This window comes from Rhineura floridana, chromosome 9 (genome assembly GCF_030035675.1).
Source record: "Rhineura floridana isolate rRhiFlo1 chromosome 9, rRhiFlo1.hap2, whole genome shotgun sequence".
NCBI lineage: Eukaryota > Metazoa > Chordata > Lepidosauria > Squamata > Rhineuridae > Rhineura > Rhineura floridana.
Genome location: NC_084488.1, coordinates 24,232,934 through 24,254,563, shown reverse-complemented (window position 1 = coordinate 24,254,563; position 21,630 = coordinate 24,232,934). Strand labels below are relative to the sequence as shown.

Below are 21,630 nucleotides of genomic sequence, written 5' to 3'. Positions count from 1 at the left end.
TTTCTCATCTGAAGGCTAAACATGCCCAGTTCTTTCAGTCTCTCCTCATAGGTTTTTGTTTCCAGTCCCCTTATAATCCTTGTTGCCCTTCTCTTGAACCTGTTCCAGTTTGTCTGCATCCTTCTTAAACTGCGGCATCCAGAACTGGATGCAGTACTCAAGATGAGGCCTAATCAGTGCCAAATAGAGGGGAACTAGCACTCCATGCAATCTGGAAACTAACAGAAGTATCCGCATTAACAGATGCAGCTTAAAATAGCATTTGCCTTTTCTGCAGCCACACTGCACTGTTGGCTCATATTTAGGTTGTGATCAACAACAATTCTAAGATCTTTCTTGCAGGTACCATTGGTGAACCATATATCCCCCATGGTTTTATTTATTTATTTATTTATTTATTTTATTACATTTTTAGACCGCCCTATAGCAATAAGCTCCCAGGGCGGTGTACAGCATAATAAAAGAAGTTACAATACAAGTAAATATATTAAATACAATGTAAATACGATACACAATAAAACATAATTAAAAAGTTTCTTTTTCCTAGGTGTAGAACTTTGCACTTATCCCTGTTACATTTCATTCTGTTGTTTTCAGCCAAATGCTCCAGCCTATCAAGATCACTTTGAATTGTTTCTGTCCTCCAGGGTGTTAGCTATCCCTTCCAATTCTGTACTATCTGCAAATCTGATGAATATTCCCTGCACCTCCTCATCCAAGTCAATAATAATGCTGAAGAGCACTGGGCCCAGGACAGAGCTCTGTGGCACCCTGCTTATTACCTCCCCCCAGTTTGAGAAGGAACCATTCGTTATGTATGATTCTGTAGCCAACTGTGGATCCATCTTGTCCAACTTAGTTTCTCATGCTACAAATAACTAGCTCCAACACTAGAAGTGAGCTGCCTTTGAAAGATCAGAAACAAGATTGAAAGTAAGGATGAGGAGGTAGCACTATGCAGCTCCTCAGCCTGCTTCTGTTGCAAAAATTAGAAATCCCCCCCTTGTTACTCATGAATGGGGTAGAGAGATAAACAAACAAACATGGGTGTCTTTGTTGTGTCTAGTTTGCCTCTCAATTTACCTTTATGCTATGAACAAGAACAGTTGAAACAGTCTATTTTAGACTGACATCTGCTGAAAGCTAATGTCTTATGAAACACTCTTCAAAACTTTATACCTCAAAAGTGATGCCAATTCACACATTACAGGAAACAAAGGTGTACTTTAAAGACATGCAACGTGGCAGGGGCACCACAGGCCAACCACCAGCTCCATGGTGCCTAAGCACATACCTTTTACCTCAGTTCCCCAAAAAACAAACAAAACACTTTTCATCTCGCTGTTACCATAGTGGCGTGTGCACCACACCTACACTTTTAACAACGCGTTACGTACACTGGTCCTCGGGATGGTAGCAACGCTCCAGTGATGCTTCTTAAACCAATTTGTAAGCGAATGCGATCTTTGAGAATCGCAATGGGAGAAGCTCAAGTAACAGCCTCCAACTCTTGTCCTTTTGCGATTTCGTCCTAAGTGGAGCCACAAACCCACAGCAGATACAAGACAGCCTCCCCCCCCCCCATTTTTTTTCCAACCGGGAGCAAAGGGATGATTTATAATTGTGACAAATTTCTCTTGCTGAGAGACCAAGTCTGGAGTCAAACCAAACTTGGTCTCTCTTTGAGAGAAAGGACCAAGCGAGACTCCCTTGTTCTTTAATATAATTAAAAAAAAAATCACGAGGCAAAGAAAACAAAGCTTGTCTCTTTTAGAGTGCAGGACAGCGAAAGGCCAGAGAAAGAGACTCTCCGCTGAAAAAGAGAAGAAGCCCCACTGCCCCTTACCGCTGAGCCGTTGCCTGCTTGGCGCGCCCCCTGCACCTTCCTCTCTCCGCCCGGCCACGTCGGCACACGCGGGGAGCGGGCGAGGGACAGGGAGGCGGGCCGAAGGGGCCGGAGGAGGGCTGAGCTTTCTCTGTGCGAGTCTCTCTAACCCTCCCATCAGGCCTGAAACTCGTTCAGAGAAGCGGGTCTGCGTGAAATGGAGCACCGCCTGCTGGCCGGCTTGGTCTACCTGTGTGGGCTACAAAGAAGAGGAAAGAAGGTGGGGAAAAGAAAAAGGGCGAGGGGCCTTTGGACTCTTTTCTCATACGAGGAAGAGAAGAGGTAGAAAAAAGGAGTGAGGCTCCTCTGCTGTTTGCGTGCTCGCACGTAGCGTCGCTTCTGAGGGACGGCTTTGGTTTTTATTTTTAGGGCTGCTCTCAACCAGCTTCAGTTCCTTTTTTAGGCTTGTCCCAAATGATAATAGACTTTGAACAGCTTTTGATCTAATTTGGCGGCGCGCTCTGGGAAAATCAAATCGGCACAGGGATAACGGGAGAGGGGGATAGTTTCCATTTTTGAGACAGCGCGGTCCTGAGCATGTTTACTGGAGAAAGTAAATTCCTCTAAGTTCAGTAGGTCTTGGACTGCAGTCCCATACCTATTTTAGTGAGAACTTTGTGGGATTTACTTCTAAGTAGCCGCGTATAGGAATGCAGGAGGATTCTCAGCTGCTCTCTGACTCTGATTCTGACTCCAGAGAAGGGCTGCAGTCAATCTTGCAACCTCCTGCATCAGCAACTGGCTGGTCAGGGGGCATAAAAGCCTGGCCGCCCTTGGGCGGTGGGTCTGCTGCCAACGGGGTTGCCACCGAAGGGGAGATCCCCTTTGGTGTTGCCCCTTGGGTAGCCCCATAGGGAGTCACAAGGGCGCTACCCCCTTCTATTTTTAAAAAAAACAATCTGGAGGAGATTGGTAGTGGGGAGAGTGTATGGTGCATATGTAGTTCCTGTGCAGGGTAAAAGCCTGTGGAGTGAACTGAATGATAGGAGAAAGTTGCCAGATGCCATCAGAGTGAAAGGCTGTAACTGGCAGAAGGCTGGCCCTTCCTGGGTGTGAGATGGAGGGGAGTAGATGTGCTCTGTGTGAAAAATATTGAATGGATCTGACTGTTCCCAATTCTTTCAGAGGCCTACTAGGATAATTGGTTCAAGTATGTTTTGTTGCTGGGCTCTTGTTGGGTTCATATCAGGTATTTAGAAGGAGTCTTAGTAAGGAGGAACATGGTAATGCCACCCCAATTTCAGTGATCATGGGTAGAGGGAGGTATAGCCATGTGGAGGTGGTGAATACCATTGAAGACGAGGGCAAGGCTATCTACGCCTTGTTCCTCACTCCCACTCCTTTTATGGACAGGTTCCTCGTTGCTCATCTGCTGTGCCCACTGGCCTGTGTGTGCTGTTGTTTAACACCAGATAGGTACACAGTAAGATGCCGATTTGGTGTGCGTTACTGAGACCTGGGTGGGTGAGCTGGGAGAAGTTTATTTGACCCAGCTTTGCCCACCTGGATACTTGGTGCAGCACCAGCAGAGGCTGCAGGGATGGCGGGGGAGGAATTGCTGTGGTCTACAGAACTTCCATCTCTGTCACCAGGAAACCACTCTGTCTTAGAGCTGGCTGTGAGGGCCTGCACCTGGTGTCGGGCCAAGGAAACAGTAAACTAGGGTTGCTGCTGGTGTATCGTCCACCCTGCTGCCCAGCAGCTTCTCTGACTGAGCTGGCGGAGGCCGACTGAGCTGGTGGAGGCCGTCTCAGCTGTGATATTGCAGGAGCCCGGAATGATAGTCCTGGATGATTTCAGTGTCCATGCTGAGGCTGCCTCTAGTGTTTCGGCTCGGGACCTCCATGATGACTATAACGCTGTCTCAATTTGTCATCAGACTGACACATAGGACAGGGCACACCCTCGACTTGGTTTTTGCTCCAGATGGAGGAAGGGGTGATCTGGAGATGGGGGGTGGATGTCACCCCATTGTCATGGTCAGACCACTTCCTGTTGAAGTTTAGACTTATGGCTCTGATCCTCCCCTGCAGGAGTGATGGACAGATTAAGATAGTCCACCCCCGAACACTAATGCAATCCACTGGATTCCTGAATACCATGGGGGAGTTCCCAGTAGATAGAGCAAGTGACCCTGTTGAAGCCCTTGTCACACTGTGGAACAGTGAAGTGCATCGGGCTCTTGACATGGTTGCCCCCGAGCACCCTCTCTGGCATAGTGGAGCCTGGTTTGCACCCTGGTACACAAGTGAGCTAAGGGCAATGAAACAGGCTGGATGATGGCTAGAGTGCAATTGGCGAAAGACGTGCTGTGAGGCTGATCGGGCACAAGTAAAACATAATAACTGTGCCTACTGTGTGGCAGTGAGGGCAGCGAATAAATCCCACTTCTGTGCCACCATCGCATCCTCAAGTAGCTATCCAGTGGAGCTTTTCCGTATTGTCAGGGGTCTGTTGACATCAGTTCCAGGAAATAGAGTTTTAGACTGTTCGGAGGCCCACTGAATTGCTTGCAAAGCATTTTGAGGGTAAAGTTGCTTGCCCCCGTAGCAATCCTGATGCCTCATCCACATCTGCTGTAGTCCTTAGTGAGGTGTCCAGTGCAACGCCTGCTGCAACTTCTTGGGAACGGTTTCTGTTGATGTGGCCTGATGTGGCACGATATGTAGTTTATTTATTGCCGTATCTTGTTTAGTGACTGCTTCTTTTGAGTTCTGATGGTGCTTGTGCAATGTTGCTGGCCCCAATAATATCCCTACCATGCCTGACGTCTCTTCGGATATCTGGTCAAGTATTGGTGTTGTTTAAAAAAAATGGGCCAGGGCCTTAGGATGCTGTGTAATACCTACCAAGCCTCCTGCAACCTTCAAAGCTCTATTCTGGTGTTCAAGTGCTTCATTGGCTCCAAGGGCACAGAATAAAACCTTAGTTGTCCTAACAACACAGTTACCTTTTTCAAACTCCTTCCATGTTTCAGGATCAGACTCTTTCAAAGCACATATTTCAGCAAGGTAGTATGCCATCATCCCAGAGTAACTGTGTAGTTCTAATGCAAAGAAGTAGCCAATGATTGCATCTAGAGATGAAATGTGCGCATTCCAGTCACAACTCCAAATAGACCTAATTACTTGCAACGGAGGCCCACTGTGAATTGTTTGCAAGGCACTTTGAGGGTAAAGTTGCTCACCTCCTTAGCAGTCTTGATGTCCCATCCACATCTACAGTAGTCCCTAATGAGGTGTCCAGTGCAACGTCTGCTGCAACTTCTTGGGAATGGTTTCAGCTGATGCGGCCTGATGACGTAATCAAGGTGCTTGTGATGATGCGGCCAGCAATGTGTCCTCTTGACTCTTGCCCTTCTTGGCTTATTAAAGCTTGCTGAGGGGGTTTGACCGAGTGGATCCAGGTCAACGCATCATTGCAGGAGGGAATGGTTCCAGCCACCCTGAAAGTTGTGGCAATTTGACCGGTCCTGAAAAAGCCCACCTTGGACCCACTGGTTTGCAACAACTACCGCCCAGTCGCAAATACCCCCTTTTTAGGGAAGGTGATTGAGAGGGTTGTGGTGCAGTAATCGCAAGTATTCTTGGATGAAACAGATTATGTTGACCCATTCCACTCTGGGATCAGGTCTGGTTATCAGACTGAATTGGCCTTGGTTGCCCTGATGGATGACCTTTATCGGGAGAAGGTCAAGAGGAGTGCTACCCTATTATTCTTACTTGATTTCTTGGCAGTTTTGGATACCATTGACCATGGTATCCTGGGCCAACTTGGTGAGTTGGTTATTGGGGGCACTGTTTTACAGTGGCTCCAATCCTATCTCCAGGGTCATTTTCAGAGAATAGCATTGGGAGATTGTATTTCAGCCCACTGGCAGTTGTGCTGTGGTGTGCCGCAGGGTACCATCTTGTCCCCCATGCTGTTTAACATCTATATGAAGCCCTTGGGAGTGGTCATCAGGAGATTTGGGGCAAGGTGTTAGTAGTACGCTGATGATACCCAGTTCTGTTTCTCTGTAACATCTGAATCAGGAGAGGCCATGTATGCCCTGTAGTGGTGCCTGGACTCTGTGGTGAGCTGTTGAGGACCAATAAACTGACTCTCAGTCCTAGCAAGATGAGGGCGCTGTGGGTTGGTAGTTCCCGAGTTCGGATAATTGGTGAGTTGCCTGCTTTGGATAGGGTCGTACTCTAGTCTGGGGGTGCTTCTGGATCCATCTTTTTTTGATAGAGGCCTAGGTGACCTCCGTGGCTAGGAGTATCTTTCACCAGCTTTGGATGGTAAGATAGCTGCAGCTGTTTCTGGACAGGGATTAGGGTTGCCAGGTTCAGGACCTGAGACTGATCCTGTATCTTTTGGAGAAGAGAAAGTCAGCAAAGTGCAGATGTTCTTACAACTCTGTAATGGGAAAAACCACAAGGTGGAATTCTCCCTTCCCCCTGCACAACCTTTAAGGATACAGAAGACCTGTTGGAGGCCGGGCCTGGCAACCAAGAGGTCTTCTGTATCTTTAAAAGTTGTGCAGGGGAAAGGGAGAATTCCCCTTTGTGGTTTTTCTCATTACAATGTTGCAAGAACACCTGCACTTGCCTGACTTTCTTCTCCTAAAGATACAGGAACAGTCTCAGGCCCTGAGCCTGGCACCCCTAACAGGGAGAGTCTGACCACTATTGTCCATGTACTGGTAACCTCCAGGCTGGATTACTATAATGCACTCTATGTGGGGCTGCCCTTGAGGTTAGTCCGGAAGCTGAAGCTGGTGCAAAATGCGGCAGCGAGACCGCTCAGTGGAGCAGGTTATCACCAACATGTCACTCTGCTACTAAAAGAATTGCACTGGCTAGCTATTAGCTACCGGGCTAAGTTCAAGATTCTAGTTTTGGTGTACAAAACCCTATACAGCTTGGCACCAGGATACCTAAAAGACCATGTTATCTCTTATATACCCAGTTGATCACTAAGATCTGCAGGTGAGGGCCTCCTGCAGATACCATCTTATCAAGAAGTCCGTTCCGCACAACATAGGAAATGGACCTTTAGTGTAATGGCACCAACCCTTTGGAATATTGGACAGGCACCATCTCTGTTACCTTTTTGGTGCCTACTGAAGACCTTTCTCTTTCAACAAGCCTTGTAAGTAGAGACCTTATCCCAGTCTGTATCTGTGTTGGAACTGCTTTGTGATATATTTTTAGACCTTCTTTTTAAAAATGTTTTTAAAGCTTTTTTAAAGATGTTTTTAAAGATGTTTTGTTTTAATATGTTTTAATGCTTGTTGTGTTTTAATATATTTTAAAGTCTGTTTTTAATGATGTTTTAAAGTGTTTTTAGTGCTTCTGTTTGCCGCCCTGGGCTCCTACTGAGAGAAGGGGTGGGATATAAATCAAATAAATAAATAATATTAATAAATAATATTGGGTGGTGTTTAGGATTACAGCCATGCAATGCAAATCCCATGCAGGTTTACTCAGAAGTAAGTCTGTGGGACTTACTCCAGGGTAAGTGTGGATAGGATGACAACTTTAAGCAGCAGTCCTGTGCACACTTACTTGGGAGTTAGTCCCATTCAGTACAATGGGACTGACTTTTGAGTGATATATAGGATTAGGCTGTACAACTATTTTTCCAGAGTTGTATGTGAGCCTTCTTGCTCCCATGTGAAGCGTCAGTCGATTTTAAAGTTACAATCCTGGGTGCACTTACCTGGGGCAAGCTACACTGAATGCAGTGGGACTTACTTCTGAGTAAATATGCATACAATTACTGCAAATCTTCCTGTAATGTGTTAGTTTCTCTAAAGGGTTTTCTCATATATTAACAGCATTCATGTTATTCAACAAAAATAGCACGCAAGAGGCTCCAAGATGCTTTTTAAGTATCTCACGTGAATATGCTAGACAACATCAGCCAGAATTGAATTCCATTTGGATGTTTTCCCACCGTGAACAAAACAGGTAGATTCACTTCTTTTCTGAGTTTCCTACGATTCATGTCCTCTGTGCAGAGCAATCCTGTACGCATCTACTCAGACATAAGCCCTGTGAAGTTCAGTGGGACTTCCTCCCAAGTAAATGAGTGTAGACTGCATCCTTAATCATTTTCGCTTCCATTTTTTCTGCCTTCTGCAAGAGTAGTGCTTGTTCAGCTTTTCTGTCCACTGTTCATAAAAGATGAAAATGTTAAGTTTGTCGCACATCTCTCCTTATGGGGTGAATTTTGTTTTAAACTGCTTTACCATGCCCTCTTTGTTTTTCTTAAATTCATGGACAGTGCTATATACCACTTGATTGTAAAAAATTAAAAATAAAAAACCCTCTAAGTGGTTTACAAAAATTTTTCTTAATGGAGCTTGCTATCAGGAAAGTGTATATATAAGATTACATCCTCTGTGTGTCTGGTAGTCCAACACTTTATTTATTTATTACCTGTTAGCCTAGTCCTCTAGGCAAGGTACAACAATTTAGCCATAATTTAAATTTATACAATAAAATATCAATTCAGATGAAACAAAACATCAGCCTTCCCAAATTTGAATACATAAAAAGTGTTACAATAATCTTTATAGGGTAAAAATCGAGTGCTCAAATGCTGTCAGAGTAGAAACTAAATTAATAATATTTTAAAATACAACTTAGATACATTATATTTAAAATGTTAAAAGGCAAGGAGGAACAAAAAGGTATTTGCTTGCTGGCACAAAAAAGATGCTACTGTAGGCACCAGGCTCACTGTTACATACTTCTGAGTAAATATGCAAAGGATCACATAGTTAATTTTTTTTGAAAAGAATAGGTTCAAATACCCTTACAGCCATATAACTCACGGAGTGACCTTAGTTCAGTCACTCTCTTTAGCCTACTCTACCTCCTGGGGAAGAAGCCATGTGCAATGTTATCCTGAGCTCCTAGAATGAAGTATGGGATAAATAAACTGGTGTGGTGTAATGGTGACAGTGTTGGATTAGGTCTGGAGAGATCTGGGTTCAAACCTCCACTAAGCGAGCAATACTAATGCCAGCGCTTTAGGGAACCGTGGGGTTACCGCCACAGCCCATGCACAGTGCCCTATGTGGAAGGTGGGGGAGGGCAGGCAGAACTCTGTGCAACAATCTGGGCCACATTGGGCCCAATGCCATCATATGACAGCAGCAGAGTCAGGTTAGGATCCAATGGATCTTAGGCTGGCTCTGTCCCACCCCCTTTTTGCTGGATGCCATCAGCAGGGAGGGGGCCCTTCCACCTGCCCATCCAATGTGTGGAAGGGGGACCTCTGCACCAGCAAAGTTACATTAACATCATTCTGCAGGCAGAGGCTGGATGATTACCTTGGGCCAGTCACTCTGTCTCAGACTGTCCCAGAGATGGGGAACATGTGGCTCTCAAGATAACTTCCATCCTTGATTATGATCTTGTTGTGAGCACCGTAAGATCCTTGAATATGATAGGAACATAATACATAAAATTAGATTATAAATACTTTATTAACATTAATACTTAAACTTGAAAAATGTAAAAAAAGTTAGGGTTTCAACTCAAGTCTGTTAGAACAATATTGAAAAGTCCCAACAATAATGAGCTCTAGGTGTACTGGTAGACATAAACATTTTTCATGAGCACAGTATCTGATGCTGATCTGAAAGGTCAGACAGATTCATGCAGAAACAGGCAGTTTGCCTATCAGAAAGAGGAACCTCTCTCTTTTTTAAAAAAATCAATTTTTCATATCCTATACCACTTCTAATTTCTCACACATTCTCCTAGTATGCCAGGTAAACCCATAACACCTTGCCTTTATACTTTTCTCCTACCACCTTTCCCCCTACCATTTCCCCAATAATCTTATAAGAGGAAATTGTTCAACAAACTACCCTTTTCTCTATTTTTTCTTCCCTAGAAGAACTTTCTTCTATGACATCTCTGGTTCAGAGGGTGGGTAGAAGATTTCTGGGAAACTTGGAGAAATCTCTTAACTGCTTAGGACTAACACCCCTTGATGAGCTAGAGGATTCACTGGCCTGTTTGGCAGAGTTGTAACATTTTCAAAGTTTTTGCACTAAGGACACTACCATTGAGCACGTGCAGTTTGCCTTTCCCACTCAAGAACACACTCATCAAGCAGCTGGTGTTTATCTGGTGTAAAGTATCTAAGGGCCAAAGTAGATGGCAAAAATCTGTGATCTCTTTTATCAAATTTTTGACAAAAGGAGGCATATTTTTGTTGGGGGGGTCACAATTCAGATTGGGATCACGGCAGTGGAGCAGTGGAGGCAGCCCTGTAGCCAGCCTTCCTTCTTAGGTGGGGCAGCCACATTTCTATATGAGGCATTGGAGAGGAGGCGCGTAGCACCAGCCAATCCACACACACATACAGGTGGAGAAGACGTGAGGGACAGGCCAGGGGAAAGGAAAGGCAGTGACTCTCCCCCTCACTCCCCCTCCATCCAGAGAGTGTGTTAACTTACATGAGTGAAGTTTAATCTGTTGAATTGTTCACTCGTTTTTGAAAGATTCCCAGGGATTCCATTCAAAAACTTTTCTTTGCCTATAGCTAAAGTCCCCTTCCACCTGTGGTTTGTCCCTGTGTCTGCTTGTTCATGAATAGAGCTACTGGTAAAGACAATGAGCTCCTGAGCTTGGCTTTGATGCTGCATTAGGTATCTCAGTTTTAGATTCCACCTGAAAAACAAACTTGCTCATACTACAAGTTTAGGGAGGGACAAAGAGAAAAGTAATAGTGTAGGGCCCTTGAGAGTCCCTCCTTCTAGTCTTGTTCCTGGTCTTTAGATTTTCCTTCCTGTTGGACAATCAAGGAAAACTTTTTAACTGGCTGCTACATAAAGGATAAACTAAGCAATTGGAAGCTATTGTGGAAAACAATTGGATTTTTTTTTTTACTGGTTGCTGGGTTGATTTTTCTGTCCAGAAATCCTGAAAAGGCCTCATGCTGAGCTGCACATATTGGGAAAATAAGAAGATAGGCCTGAGTTACAGCTTAGGTGTCCAGCCAGCCAGCTATCTAACTGTAGTGGACACAGCAATATTTCTGTTCTTCTAGGGCTGTTTTCACCCTTTGCCATCAAATAATCAAGAAAAAGAAGGGGAAGAAAACAGCCACTATATGAGTAGTGAGAGCTTTAAAAGAGTAAAGGGTAGCCATTTTTTAGATCACTTTAAGTTATCTCTTTATTTCACCCTTTACCAATAAGCACCCAATTCTGCTCTGTTCATTATAATAACTGCAGAGTAAACAAACTCTTACTTCTTACTGCAGGAAAACAAACATACTTCTTTTTTGCTGGCTGGGTAGACAGCACAACTGAAAAAGAAAATTAAAAGCAGAGCAAAGGGAAAGACCAAGGCGTGGAGTCCAATTCTAGCCCATAATACAAAATTCTAATATTTAACTCTTCAAGGGTCATGATACAATACAGGCTTTATTTTTTGGGATCACTTAAATAATTATAGAGTGATTGTGATCATGAAAAAAACACCTTCAGTCAAGGAAAGTTTCGAGTGAGCAGACTTTGGGAGGCTTTTGCAGAGGAAGCTTTTATTCTGAACTCGCCCTGCCTTATTCACTGAACTTTTCAGAGGGTCTTATTCTTAAATTGCTCCTGTTCTTAAAACAAACTTGATATTAGCTAAATTGCTTCTTTGAAAAGCTTCTTTGCTGATCTGTGGAAGATAATAAAAATCCTTTACAAGATCGACTGACAAAGTAAGCATACTGCACACTTAGGTAGACTTCCTCCCACTATCTCTCTCTTCTTGGGTGTCCTAACATGCCTTTATCACTCACCTCAGGAAAATATTCTGAACGGGAAACCCCTTCTACATTCCAGTGGCGTATGTGGAAGGGCAGAGAGAAAGGGCAGGCCATGGACTGTGGGTTGGGGTTGGTATTATCTGGGAGGATGAAGGCTATTATTATTGTCATTGTTGTTATTATTGTTATTATTATTATTATTAATTTTAAGCTCTGGGTCACTAGGAATGAAAATAGGTGACAGCTTGCTTAACTCTCAGCCTTTGTTAATGACAATTGGTTTTCTTTACTAGCATGTCTACTGAATGCTTTGTTGTTGTTATGTGCCTCCAAGTTGACTACGACTTATGGCAACCCTATGAATCAGTGACCTCCAACAGCATCTGTTGTGAACCACCCTGTTCAGATCTTGTAAGTTCAGGTCTGTGGCTTCCTTGGGAATAAAAAAGAAACCCCCTTCCCACCCAGGTATTAGAGAAAAAAAATGGAAATGGTTTGCCTTCAAGTCGATTCTGACTTATGGGCGACCCTATGAATAGGGTTTTCATGGTAACTGGTAGACTTCACTGTAATCAGAATAATTTCATTAAGAACATGTCCACACACACAGTGTTGTAACGCTGACATTTTGGAATTCCCTCTCCTTAAATATTAGACGGCACCATCTCTGTTATCTTTTTGGCACCTATTAAAGAACGTCCTCTTTCAACAAGCCTTTTGAGACCGTACCCCAGTCTGCATCTGTATTGGAATTGCTTTTTAAGATGTTTTTAAAGCTGTTTTTTTTTTAAAAAAGATGTTTTTAAAGATGCTTTGTTTTGATATGTTTTTACATATGTTTTGTTTTAATATTTTAAAAAGTCTTTTTTTAAAATACATTTTAGAGGGCTGTTAGTGTTTTTGTTTGCCACCCTGGGCTCCTTCTGGGAGAAAGGGCAGGATATAAATTTAACAAATAAATGTTCATTATGCTCCATTGAAATAAATAGGAAATAAGAGTGCAAGGCTCTTAAAATATATTTTGAACTCCTTAAACTGATTGCATTAACATTCTAATGCATTTCCCCCCCCCAACAGGCTTGTGGCTAATGTTGAGATGAAGGTTACCAGTAAAGATATTTGAAGAATCCTCATGAACTATGGCAGACCAAATAAGCTCAATCACCAACCATTTCCTTAGAGCCTTCCTCTTTACAGTGATCTTCTGGAATAATATTCAGTGTTCTGTGGAACATGGGTTGACTATGGACTATTCCAACAGATCCCTATCTACTGTTCCTAAGAACCTTCCAGCACAAATAACAGAGTTGTATTTGTCACATAACAATATCTCTGAAATACAGATGTCTGATTTTAGTTCTCTTTCCAAACTACAGGTACTAATTATTTCTCATAACCTTATTGGAGAGCTTGACTTCAGTGTTTTCCAATACAATGAAGACTTAAAACATCTAGATCTATCCCACAACAACTTGCAGACTCTTTCTTGTTATCCTACTACAAGTCTCAGGCATCTAGATCTCTCTTACAATAACTTTATAGACATGCCAATATGCCCAGAGTTTGGCAAAATGTTGAAGCTGGAATATCTTGGCCTCAGTCTTACAAGAATTCATAAATCAGATTTCAGTGTTCTTGCTCATTTACAACTGGATACTCTGTTCTTAGACTTAGAAGACCTCTCTGAATATATCCCTGGAAATCTTCCAGTGTTCAACACAAAGAACCTTCTGATTGTATTCCCCCCTAACGGTGATTACCATGTGCTTGCAGATCTAGAAATCAGTGTAACAGAAAGTTTAGAGTTGTCAAATATCCAAGACAAACAAGTCAATGACTTGAAAACTTTCTTGTTGAAACTTAACAAAAATGTGACGTTAGTAAACCTAACACTGAACAATATGCAGTGTGTCTGGAAAGACTTCATTGACATTCTTCAAACTGTGTGGGAATCAACCACTGAATATTTGGTTATCTTCAATATGACCCAGGTGGAAGCTCCTAGTACAGTAGAATTTCAGCATACAAAAACTGCACTCAAAGCTTTGACAATTAAGCAGACTACATTCACTACATTTGGTTCTGACCCGCAAAATATGTATCGACTATTTTCAGAGATGAACATTAGAGCCTTAACCATTTCTGATGCAGGTTTGATACATATGCTTTGCCCTTCAGAACCCAGTGATTTTATTTACTTATGTTTTTCAAATAATACTTTAACAGACACAGTTTTCAAAAGCTGTGACAACTTAACCCTCCTTGAAAAGCTTATTTTAAAAAGTAATCACTTAAAAAATCTTGGTGGTGTGAGTTTAATGACCAGTCACATGAAGTCTCTGAAATATTTGGACATGAGCCTGAATTTATTGCAATATGAAGACTATGAGAATAAATGCAATTGGGGTGAAAATTTGGTTACATTAAATTTGTCATGTAACATGTTGTCCGAGTCAGTCTTTAGATGTCTGCCAGTCAATATTCAAATGCTAGATCTTCAAAACAACCAAATTTCAAGCATTCCCAAAGAAATTATTGAGCTGAATGCTTTAGAAGAAATAAATTTGGCATCCAATAAACTAGCTGATCTGCCTGGATGTGGTCAGTTTAGAAGTCTGAGATTATTGAATATAGAAATGAACTCAGTTGTCTCACCATCTTCTGAATTCTACCAGACTTGTCAAGGCATCAAAGAGCTAAAAGCAGGACACAACCCATTTGCATGCACCTGTGAATTAAGACAATTCATTAATCTTGGAAAACAAGGACTTATGGAGTTGGTTGATTGGCCTGACTCTTACGTATGTGAATACCCAGATTATGTAATGGGGATCCTTTTAAAGGATTTTTATATCTCTGAAGTTGTTTGCAATGTGAGTCTTTTGGTTACTATAGTTCTGATTAGTACAGTAGTCCTAGTGGCCGCTGTTACCTTCCTTTGCATCTATTTTGACATTCCGTGGTATTTGAAGATGCTGTGGCACTGGTCTAAAGTAAAACACCGTACTCAGAAGAATAAACCTGAAGAAATGCTCAGCAACATACAATTCCATGCTTTTATCTCCTATAGTGAATGTGATTCCGACTGGGTGAAAAATGTCCTGATTCCAAACTTGGAGAAGGATGGGTCCATACGGATCTGTCAACACTAGAGAAATTTTGTTGCGGGCAAGAGCATTGTTGAGAATATCATAGACTGCATTGAGAAGAGTTACAAGTCAATCTTTGTGTTGTCTCCCAATTTTGTGCAGAGCGAATGGTGTCATTATGAGCTCTACTTTGCCCATCACAAGTTATTAAGTGAAAACAGCAACAGTTTGATCCTCATTTTGTTAGACCCAATTCCTGAATACATCATTCCTGCCAGGTATCATAAGCTAAAAGCTCTCATGGCCAAGAGAACTTACTTGGAGTGGCCAAAGGAGAGAAGCAAGCATGGACTTTTCTGGATTAATCTGAGGGCAGCCATTCAGATTAAACTTCCAATCAGTGAAGAAATGATATAGATAAAAAGTCAGTTTTCAGTGAGCTCAATTTATATTCAAATAAAGGTGTTTGTCAGCATCAGAGCAACTTTGGTGCAGGTAAATGTATTGTTGAGAATATCACCGATTGCTTCGAGAATAGTTACGTCAGTCTTTGTGTTGTCTCCTAGTTTTATGCAGAACAAACTGCATCATGAGTTCTACTTTGCCATTCACAAATGATTCCATGAAAACACTGACAGATTAATCCTCATTTTGTTAGAACTAGACCCTACATATACAATTCTTGCCAGGTTCCACAAACTAAAAGGTGACATGATTCATGGCCAAGAGAACCCACTTAGACTGGTCAAGGGAGAAGAGGAAGCATGGATTTTTCTGGGCAAGTACTTAGACAGGTATTCATATTAAGGTTCCAGTGGTTAGAGAAATTTGTTGTGGACTATCAATTTTTATTATCTGATAACACAGTCTCACCAGCTATTCAGTAAAGTATGGGGGACCAACCTGGGATAGGGAGTGATTAGAAATAGGCAGCAGAGCAAAGGAGTGGCATCAGGGATTGTCATCATTGGGCATATGCTGAGGCTCTTGCCCCATTATAGGACTCCCTGCCAATCTTTCAAGCTTATTTACCCTTCTGCCTGCCTTGCATACTGTGGCTACCTGTTCACCTGCTGAGTCCCACTGAGTAAGGATCAGAAGGAACCTTTGCATGCCTTGTCCATTTTCTTTGGAAACATCATCTACAGGATTAACGCCGCCCTGGGCTCCTTTGGGAAGAAGGAAGGTGTATAAATTTTAAAATAAACATGATTAATTCCACAGCTGACTGGGGGGGGAGGGGGCTGAATTATTATTCAGCCACTGAGCCACTACTGTTACTGTGTGTCCTTGGCTTCATGTGCCCATGGTTGACCAACTGGAGATCAGGTGAATACTGACTGCTGAGTGATAGTGCTGGCAATTAAAAACATACCTCTTCACCAAAGCTTCTCCAGATTCCTGATAGTGGCTTCTGGTATTTCTGGCTTCTGTAACGGATTCTGATGTTTTTCTGTTGTTTTATTTATATAGGGTTTTTTGTTATTTTTGTTGTAGTTTTATTGTTCTGTAGACCACCTTGGTATTGCCTTGAAATGAAAGGCAGTACACAAATAATTTGTTGAAATTAATTAAAAACCAGTCTTTCACAGTCCAATCCACTTCCTGTGTAGCTTGGAAGAATTTGGTAACATGTGCCTCTGAGCATATGGTGTGTGGTGGCAACACCTGCAATCAGCCCAAACAATTGTGGAATAATGGCACTGACTCTTCTGCAGAATAGTTTCCAATGGACATGAGGAGTGTCTCAGCTTGCACAAGATAAAACAGTGGGAGGTGAAATATATTCTAGCAAAATTCTAGGTGTCCATGCCCACCTTTCTTTAAGTGGAATAGTTTAAGCATAGCAGGCTAAAAACGTGCATCTTGGGCAGGCCAAGTTTGTTTTTTCCAACAGCTAGAGTCATTCCTGAAGTAGCAACATATTGTAATCAGTCTGATTTTACATCAACCTGTAGTTTCAGATTCAAATGTTAATGCACCCAAAATAGAAATACAGCATAACCTCCAGTTTGAAGACAAAAGGCTGTCTTCACCATCATATGACATTGATCAACCAAAAGGCTTTGAAATTAATAAAAATAAATTTGACACAGATTTATAGGATGAATAATAAGAGAAATATAATTTTCTAGGTTAGATTCTCTGTAGAAACAGTAGTAACAGGAAAGAAGCAAAGTAAGAAGAACACCAAGAAACATACAAAAATGTAATTCTCCATCTTTGGAGATGGCAAGTGTTGCTACCACTCACCATATGCTCAGAGCCACATGTTACTAAATTCTTCCAAGCTACACAGCAGGTGGATTGGCCTGTGAAAGACCAACCCAAATTGTGTTTGCAGTTTAACAAATTTGTAGGGCAGTCCAATATCTCAGAGAGGAGGTCAGGTCTCCTGCTCCTCTGGTGCAGTCACTATAGCTGCCCAATTTCCCTGCTTTTTAAAGTTTGATAGAAATATCTGTGGGCTACAGGTACGTTCTCAAACCATGAGGTTTTTTGCCCATTAGTGAATATATTTGTAAGTGGTATAACATTTTTTGAAGAAGGAACAAACTAAGACTCAGGAGGAAGTCTTGGATACCTTCTTACAGCAAGAACCAAAATTCCAGTGTCCTGGGCAAATATATAAAGGTTTTAGGCTCCTCTTTCCATGGCACTGATGGCATGTAGAATTATTTTGGTATCTGCTTCTTCCTAGGTACTACTAAGAAATTCAAAATAACAGTATGAGACAGCCATGTCTGTACACCATGCAGCTATAAAGTCCTTCCTAGTTATTTTTGCATTCTGAGGCACCTTATGAGCTAGGCATGCAGTTAACTCATCTTTGGTGCTAGTGTGTTTTTCATAGTATTTACTATGTTCATTTTGTCCATGAGTTTGTACTGGGTGGGTGATATTTCCTGGAGTCTCTTTGGTTGTGTTATACTCTTAACAAAATTGTCTTTATATGTGTCAAACACCAGGTATGTTTCATCATGCTCCCAGTACTTGCTCTGAATTTTTTTATGAATACATCAGCCAGATCTTTACAAGTATATTTTGATTTCTCTACAGCTTGTAGCTCTGCCATATCATCGATAATTGCTGCAGAAAATATGCTTTCAAATGTGATTCTAACTGTTTTAGGTCTTTTCCTGGTTGTACTAATACTTTGTGTTAGTGGTGGAAGTGGCTTCAAATTTTCAATTAATTTGCTTTCTTTGCTGATTAATGGATGCATAGTTCCATTGGTATTAAACAGGGATTGTGTTACAGCTGAGAATGCATAGTGTCCCAGTGTCTCACGTAAATCAGCTTGGCACTGTGATCTAGTTACAATCAGTAGTTAGGCAAATAATGATCTGTCTGCACTTAATTCTTTAACAACACTGACCACATTCATTTAAATTTTCTTCTTAGCATGTGAACACAAATGTAGTTTGTTCTTCTTGATCGGATCCCATAGATTCATGATACTAGTTTCTGAGATGAGTCTCTGTGTTTTGAATCTTCATACAAATTGGCACCAAGAAAACACAATAGTGCAACAACCTTTGCATTTTTTTCACTGAAACCTGCATTGGTTGCAATGTTAATAAGTTCAGGCCCATCATATGAAAATGGATTTCCAATCTGTTTCAGTTCGATATGTAGTTTATTTATTGCCATATCTTGTTTAGTAACTGCTTCTTTTGAGTTCTGATGGTGCTTGTGCAATGTTGCTGGCCCCAATGATATCCCTACCATGCCTGACGTCTCTTTGGATATTTGGTCAAGTATTGGTGTTGTTTAAAAAAATGGGCCAGGGCCTTAGGATGCTGTGTAATACCTACCAAGCCTCCTGCAACCTTCAAAGCTCTTTTCTGGTGTTCAAGTGCTTCATTGGCTCCAAGGGCACAGAATAAAACCTTAGTTGTCCTAAAAGCACAGTTACCTTTTTCAAACTCCTTCCATATTTTAGGATCAGACTCTTTCAAAGCACATATTTCAGCAAGGTAGTATGCCATCATCCCAGAGTAACCGTGTAGTTCTAATGCAAAGAAGTAGCCAATGATTGCATCTAGAGATGAAATGTGCGCATTCCAGTCACAACTCCAAATAGACCTAATTACTTGCAACGGAGGCCCACTGTGAATTGTTTGCAAGGCACTTTGAGGGTAAAGTTGCTCACCTCCTTAGCAGTCTTGATGTCCCATCCACATCTACAGTAGTCCCTAATGAGGTGTCCAGTGCAACGTCTGCTGCAACTTCTTGGGAATGGTTTCAGCTGATGCGGCCTGATGATGTAAACAAGGTGCTTGTGATGATGCGGCCAGTAATGTGTCCTCTTGACCCTTGCCCTTCTTGGCTTATTAAAGCTTGTCGACGGGGTTAGACCAAGTGGATCCAGGGTGTGGTCAATGCATCATTGCGGGAGTGGTTCCAGCCACCTTGAAAGAGGCGGTGATCTGACCACTCCTGAAAAAGCCCACCTTGGACCCATTGGGTGTGACAACTACCAACTGGTTGCAAATACCCCCTTTTTAGGGAAGGGGATTGAGAGGGTTGTGGCGCACCAGTTGTAGGTACTCTTGGATGAAACAGATTATCTTGACCCATCCCAGTCTGGGTTCAGGCCTGGTTATGGGACTGAATCGGCCTTGGTCGCCCTGATGGATGACCTTTATCGGGAGAAGGACAGGGGGAGTGTGACCTTGTTATTCTTACTTGATCTCTCAGAGGCTTTTGATACCATTGACCATGGAATCCTTCTGGGCCGACTTGGTGAGATGGGTATTGGAGGCACTGTTTTACAGCGGTTCTGATCCTATCTCCAAGGTTGCTCTCAAAGAATAGCATTGGGTGAGTGTCTTTCGGCCCCCTGGCAATTGTGCTGTGGAGTGCCACAGGGTACCATCTTGTCCCCATGCTGTTTAACTTCTATATGAAGCCCTGGGGAGCTGTGATGTATATATTGTTATTTTGTTACATTGCATTAGTTCATTGTTATGAAACGGAGATGTGATGTAATATCTCTTTAAGATCTTGGAATTGTCAGTTAAGTGCGGTTAGAGTGGAGTCAGTTGGAAAGGGTTGGGCATAGCATGTAAATGGAAAAAGACTGTCCTCTGTGGAATAGTAATTAAAAAGTATACAATTCTTATGTCAAAGAATCGAGATGTTTTTATTATAAAAATAAAACACATTATATGGTGTCAGAAGTTAAAAATAAGGGAAAAAATGGACTCATTTCGACCTCCACCTCCTCTAGTGCTCCGAGGTAATCTGGCTGAGACATGGAAACGATGGGAACAAGCTTTTATTTTATATCTTTCTGCGGCTGGAGTTGATAATGTTGCTAAGAGCCGACAAATTGCTATTTTGTTACATTGTATTGGAGAGGAAGCGTTGGCAGTTTACAATACGTTTGATTTGTCGGAAGAGGGGCCACAAGACATAGAAGTACTTGAACAATTTAGGAGATATTGTACTCGTAAGAATGTGATATTTGAACGTTATGCTTTCTGGAATCACTCTCAGAGATATCAAGAAACCAGTGAACAGTTTGTGACTGAGCTTAAACTTAAGGCTAGTAGTTGTGAATTTGGTTCAACAGTTAATGATATGATACGAGATAAGATTGTGTTCAGTGTCAAAGATGAAAAGTTGAAGAAGAGATTGCTTGCGGAGCCCGAGCTTACTTTGGAGAAAGCGATTGAAGTATGTCGTTTAGAGGAAATAACAAGAGTTCAACTGCAGGCTATGTCAACGTCCTCAAAAGAAAGTCAAGAGTTGCATACGGTATCTGTGATTGATAAAACCCATGAAAGAGTTCCAGTACAAGCTGTTAGATCTGATAAGTTCAAAGATAAATATGAGCAAATTAAATATAATAAGTGCTCCTGTTGTGGTATTGTGCATAAACCTCGAGATTGTCCAGCATTTGGGAAAACTTGTTATAAATGTCAAATGAAGAATCATTTTGCTAGAGTATGCAAAGTAAATGTAGTCGGTGCCAACAAGGGGCAACAGGGTTATTTGATGCATGAGCTGGATTTAAATAGTCTGTTTATAGGAGAATTAACTGAAGCTAGTGAAGATTTGGTGAATGGGTGGTATGTTGATATGTTTGTGCAAGAGCTGTCAGTAAGATTTAAACTGGATACAGGAGCTGAGGCAAATGTGTTGCCTCTGCAAATATTTCATGAACTATCAGACAAGAAGGTGTTGTTCAAAACTGATGTTTGTCTTGTGTCCTATGGTGGAACTCGTATAAAGCCTGTGGGAGCTATTGTTCTTGATTGCCATACTTCAAAAGGAGCGGCAACATTGATGTTTTACGTAACAGAGGGCTCCTCTCTTCCGTTGCTTGGACGAGCAGCTTGTGAGACTTTGGATTTAGTTCGTCGAATTGATAATGTGACTGCGATTCAATCATTAATGCAAGAACAGTTACTTAATAAATATTCCGATGTGTTTGAAGGGCTTGGTGAGTTTGAGGGTGTGCACCATATACATATTGATCCTGCTGTGGCTCCTGTTATTCATGGATGTCGGAAAATTCCGTTTGCCATATTGAATAAACTAAAGGAGGCTTTGGGACAAATGAGAAGTGCTGGAGTGATATCCAGAGTTATAGGTCCTACAGAGTGGGTCAGCAGTCTTGTTATTACAGAGAAGAAGAATGGAAAGTTACGTATATGTCTTGATCCTCGTGATTTGAATAAAGCAGTTCGTCGACAACATTATACAATTCCTATGACAGAGGATGTCTTGAGTCGTCTAGCAGGAATGAATTTTTTTACCATTTTAGACGAAAAATATGGTTATTGGCAAGTCAAGTTAGATGCACATTCTTCACGGCTATGTACATTTAATACACCTTGGGGGCGATATTGTTTTAATCATTTGCCATTTGGGCTT

The 21,630-nt window shown here is 41.9% G+C and overlaps 2 protein-coding genes across 4 annotated transcripts in view; one reads left to right on the top strand and one right to left on the bottom strand.

Annotated features, from left to right (window-relative positions):
- Positions 1-1,936, bottom strand: part of FAM114A1 (family with sequence similarity 114 member A1) — a 61,924-nt gene extending 59,988 nt beyond the window's left edge. For all 3 annotated transcript variants that reach the window (XM_061584029.1, XM_061584028.1, XM_061584030.1), the window contains exon 1: positions 1,847-1,936. The gene's annotated coding sequence lies outside the window, so the exon portion shown is untranslated. The remainder of the gene's footprint in view (positions 1-1,846) is intronic.
- On the top strand, positions 1,924-17,831 carry LOC133364048 (toll-like receptor 6). Its single transcript, XM_061584031.1, has 5 exons — positions 1,924-2,105; positions 6,839-7,021; positions 7,710-7,842; positions 11,947-12,064; positions 12,731-17,831. Exon 5 carries the CDS (start codon positions 12,793-12,795, stop codon positions 14,803-14,805), a length of 2,013 nt encoding a protein of 670 aa, XP_061440015.1. The 5' UTR covers positions 1,924-2,105; positions 6,839-7,021; positions 7,710-7,842; positions 11,947-12,064; positions 12,731-12,792; the 3' UTR covers positions 14,806-17,831.
- The last annotated feature ends 3,799 nt before the right edge of the window (positions 17,832-21,630 follow it).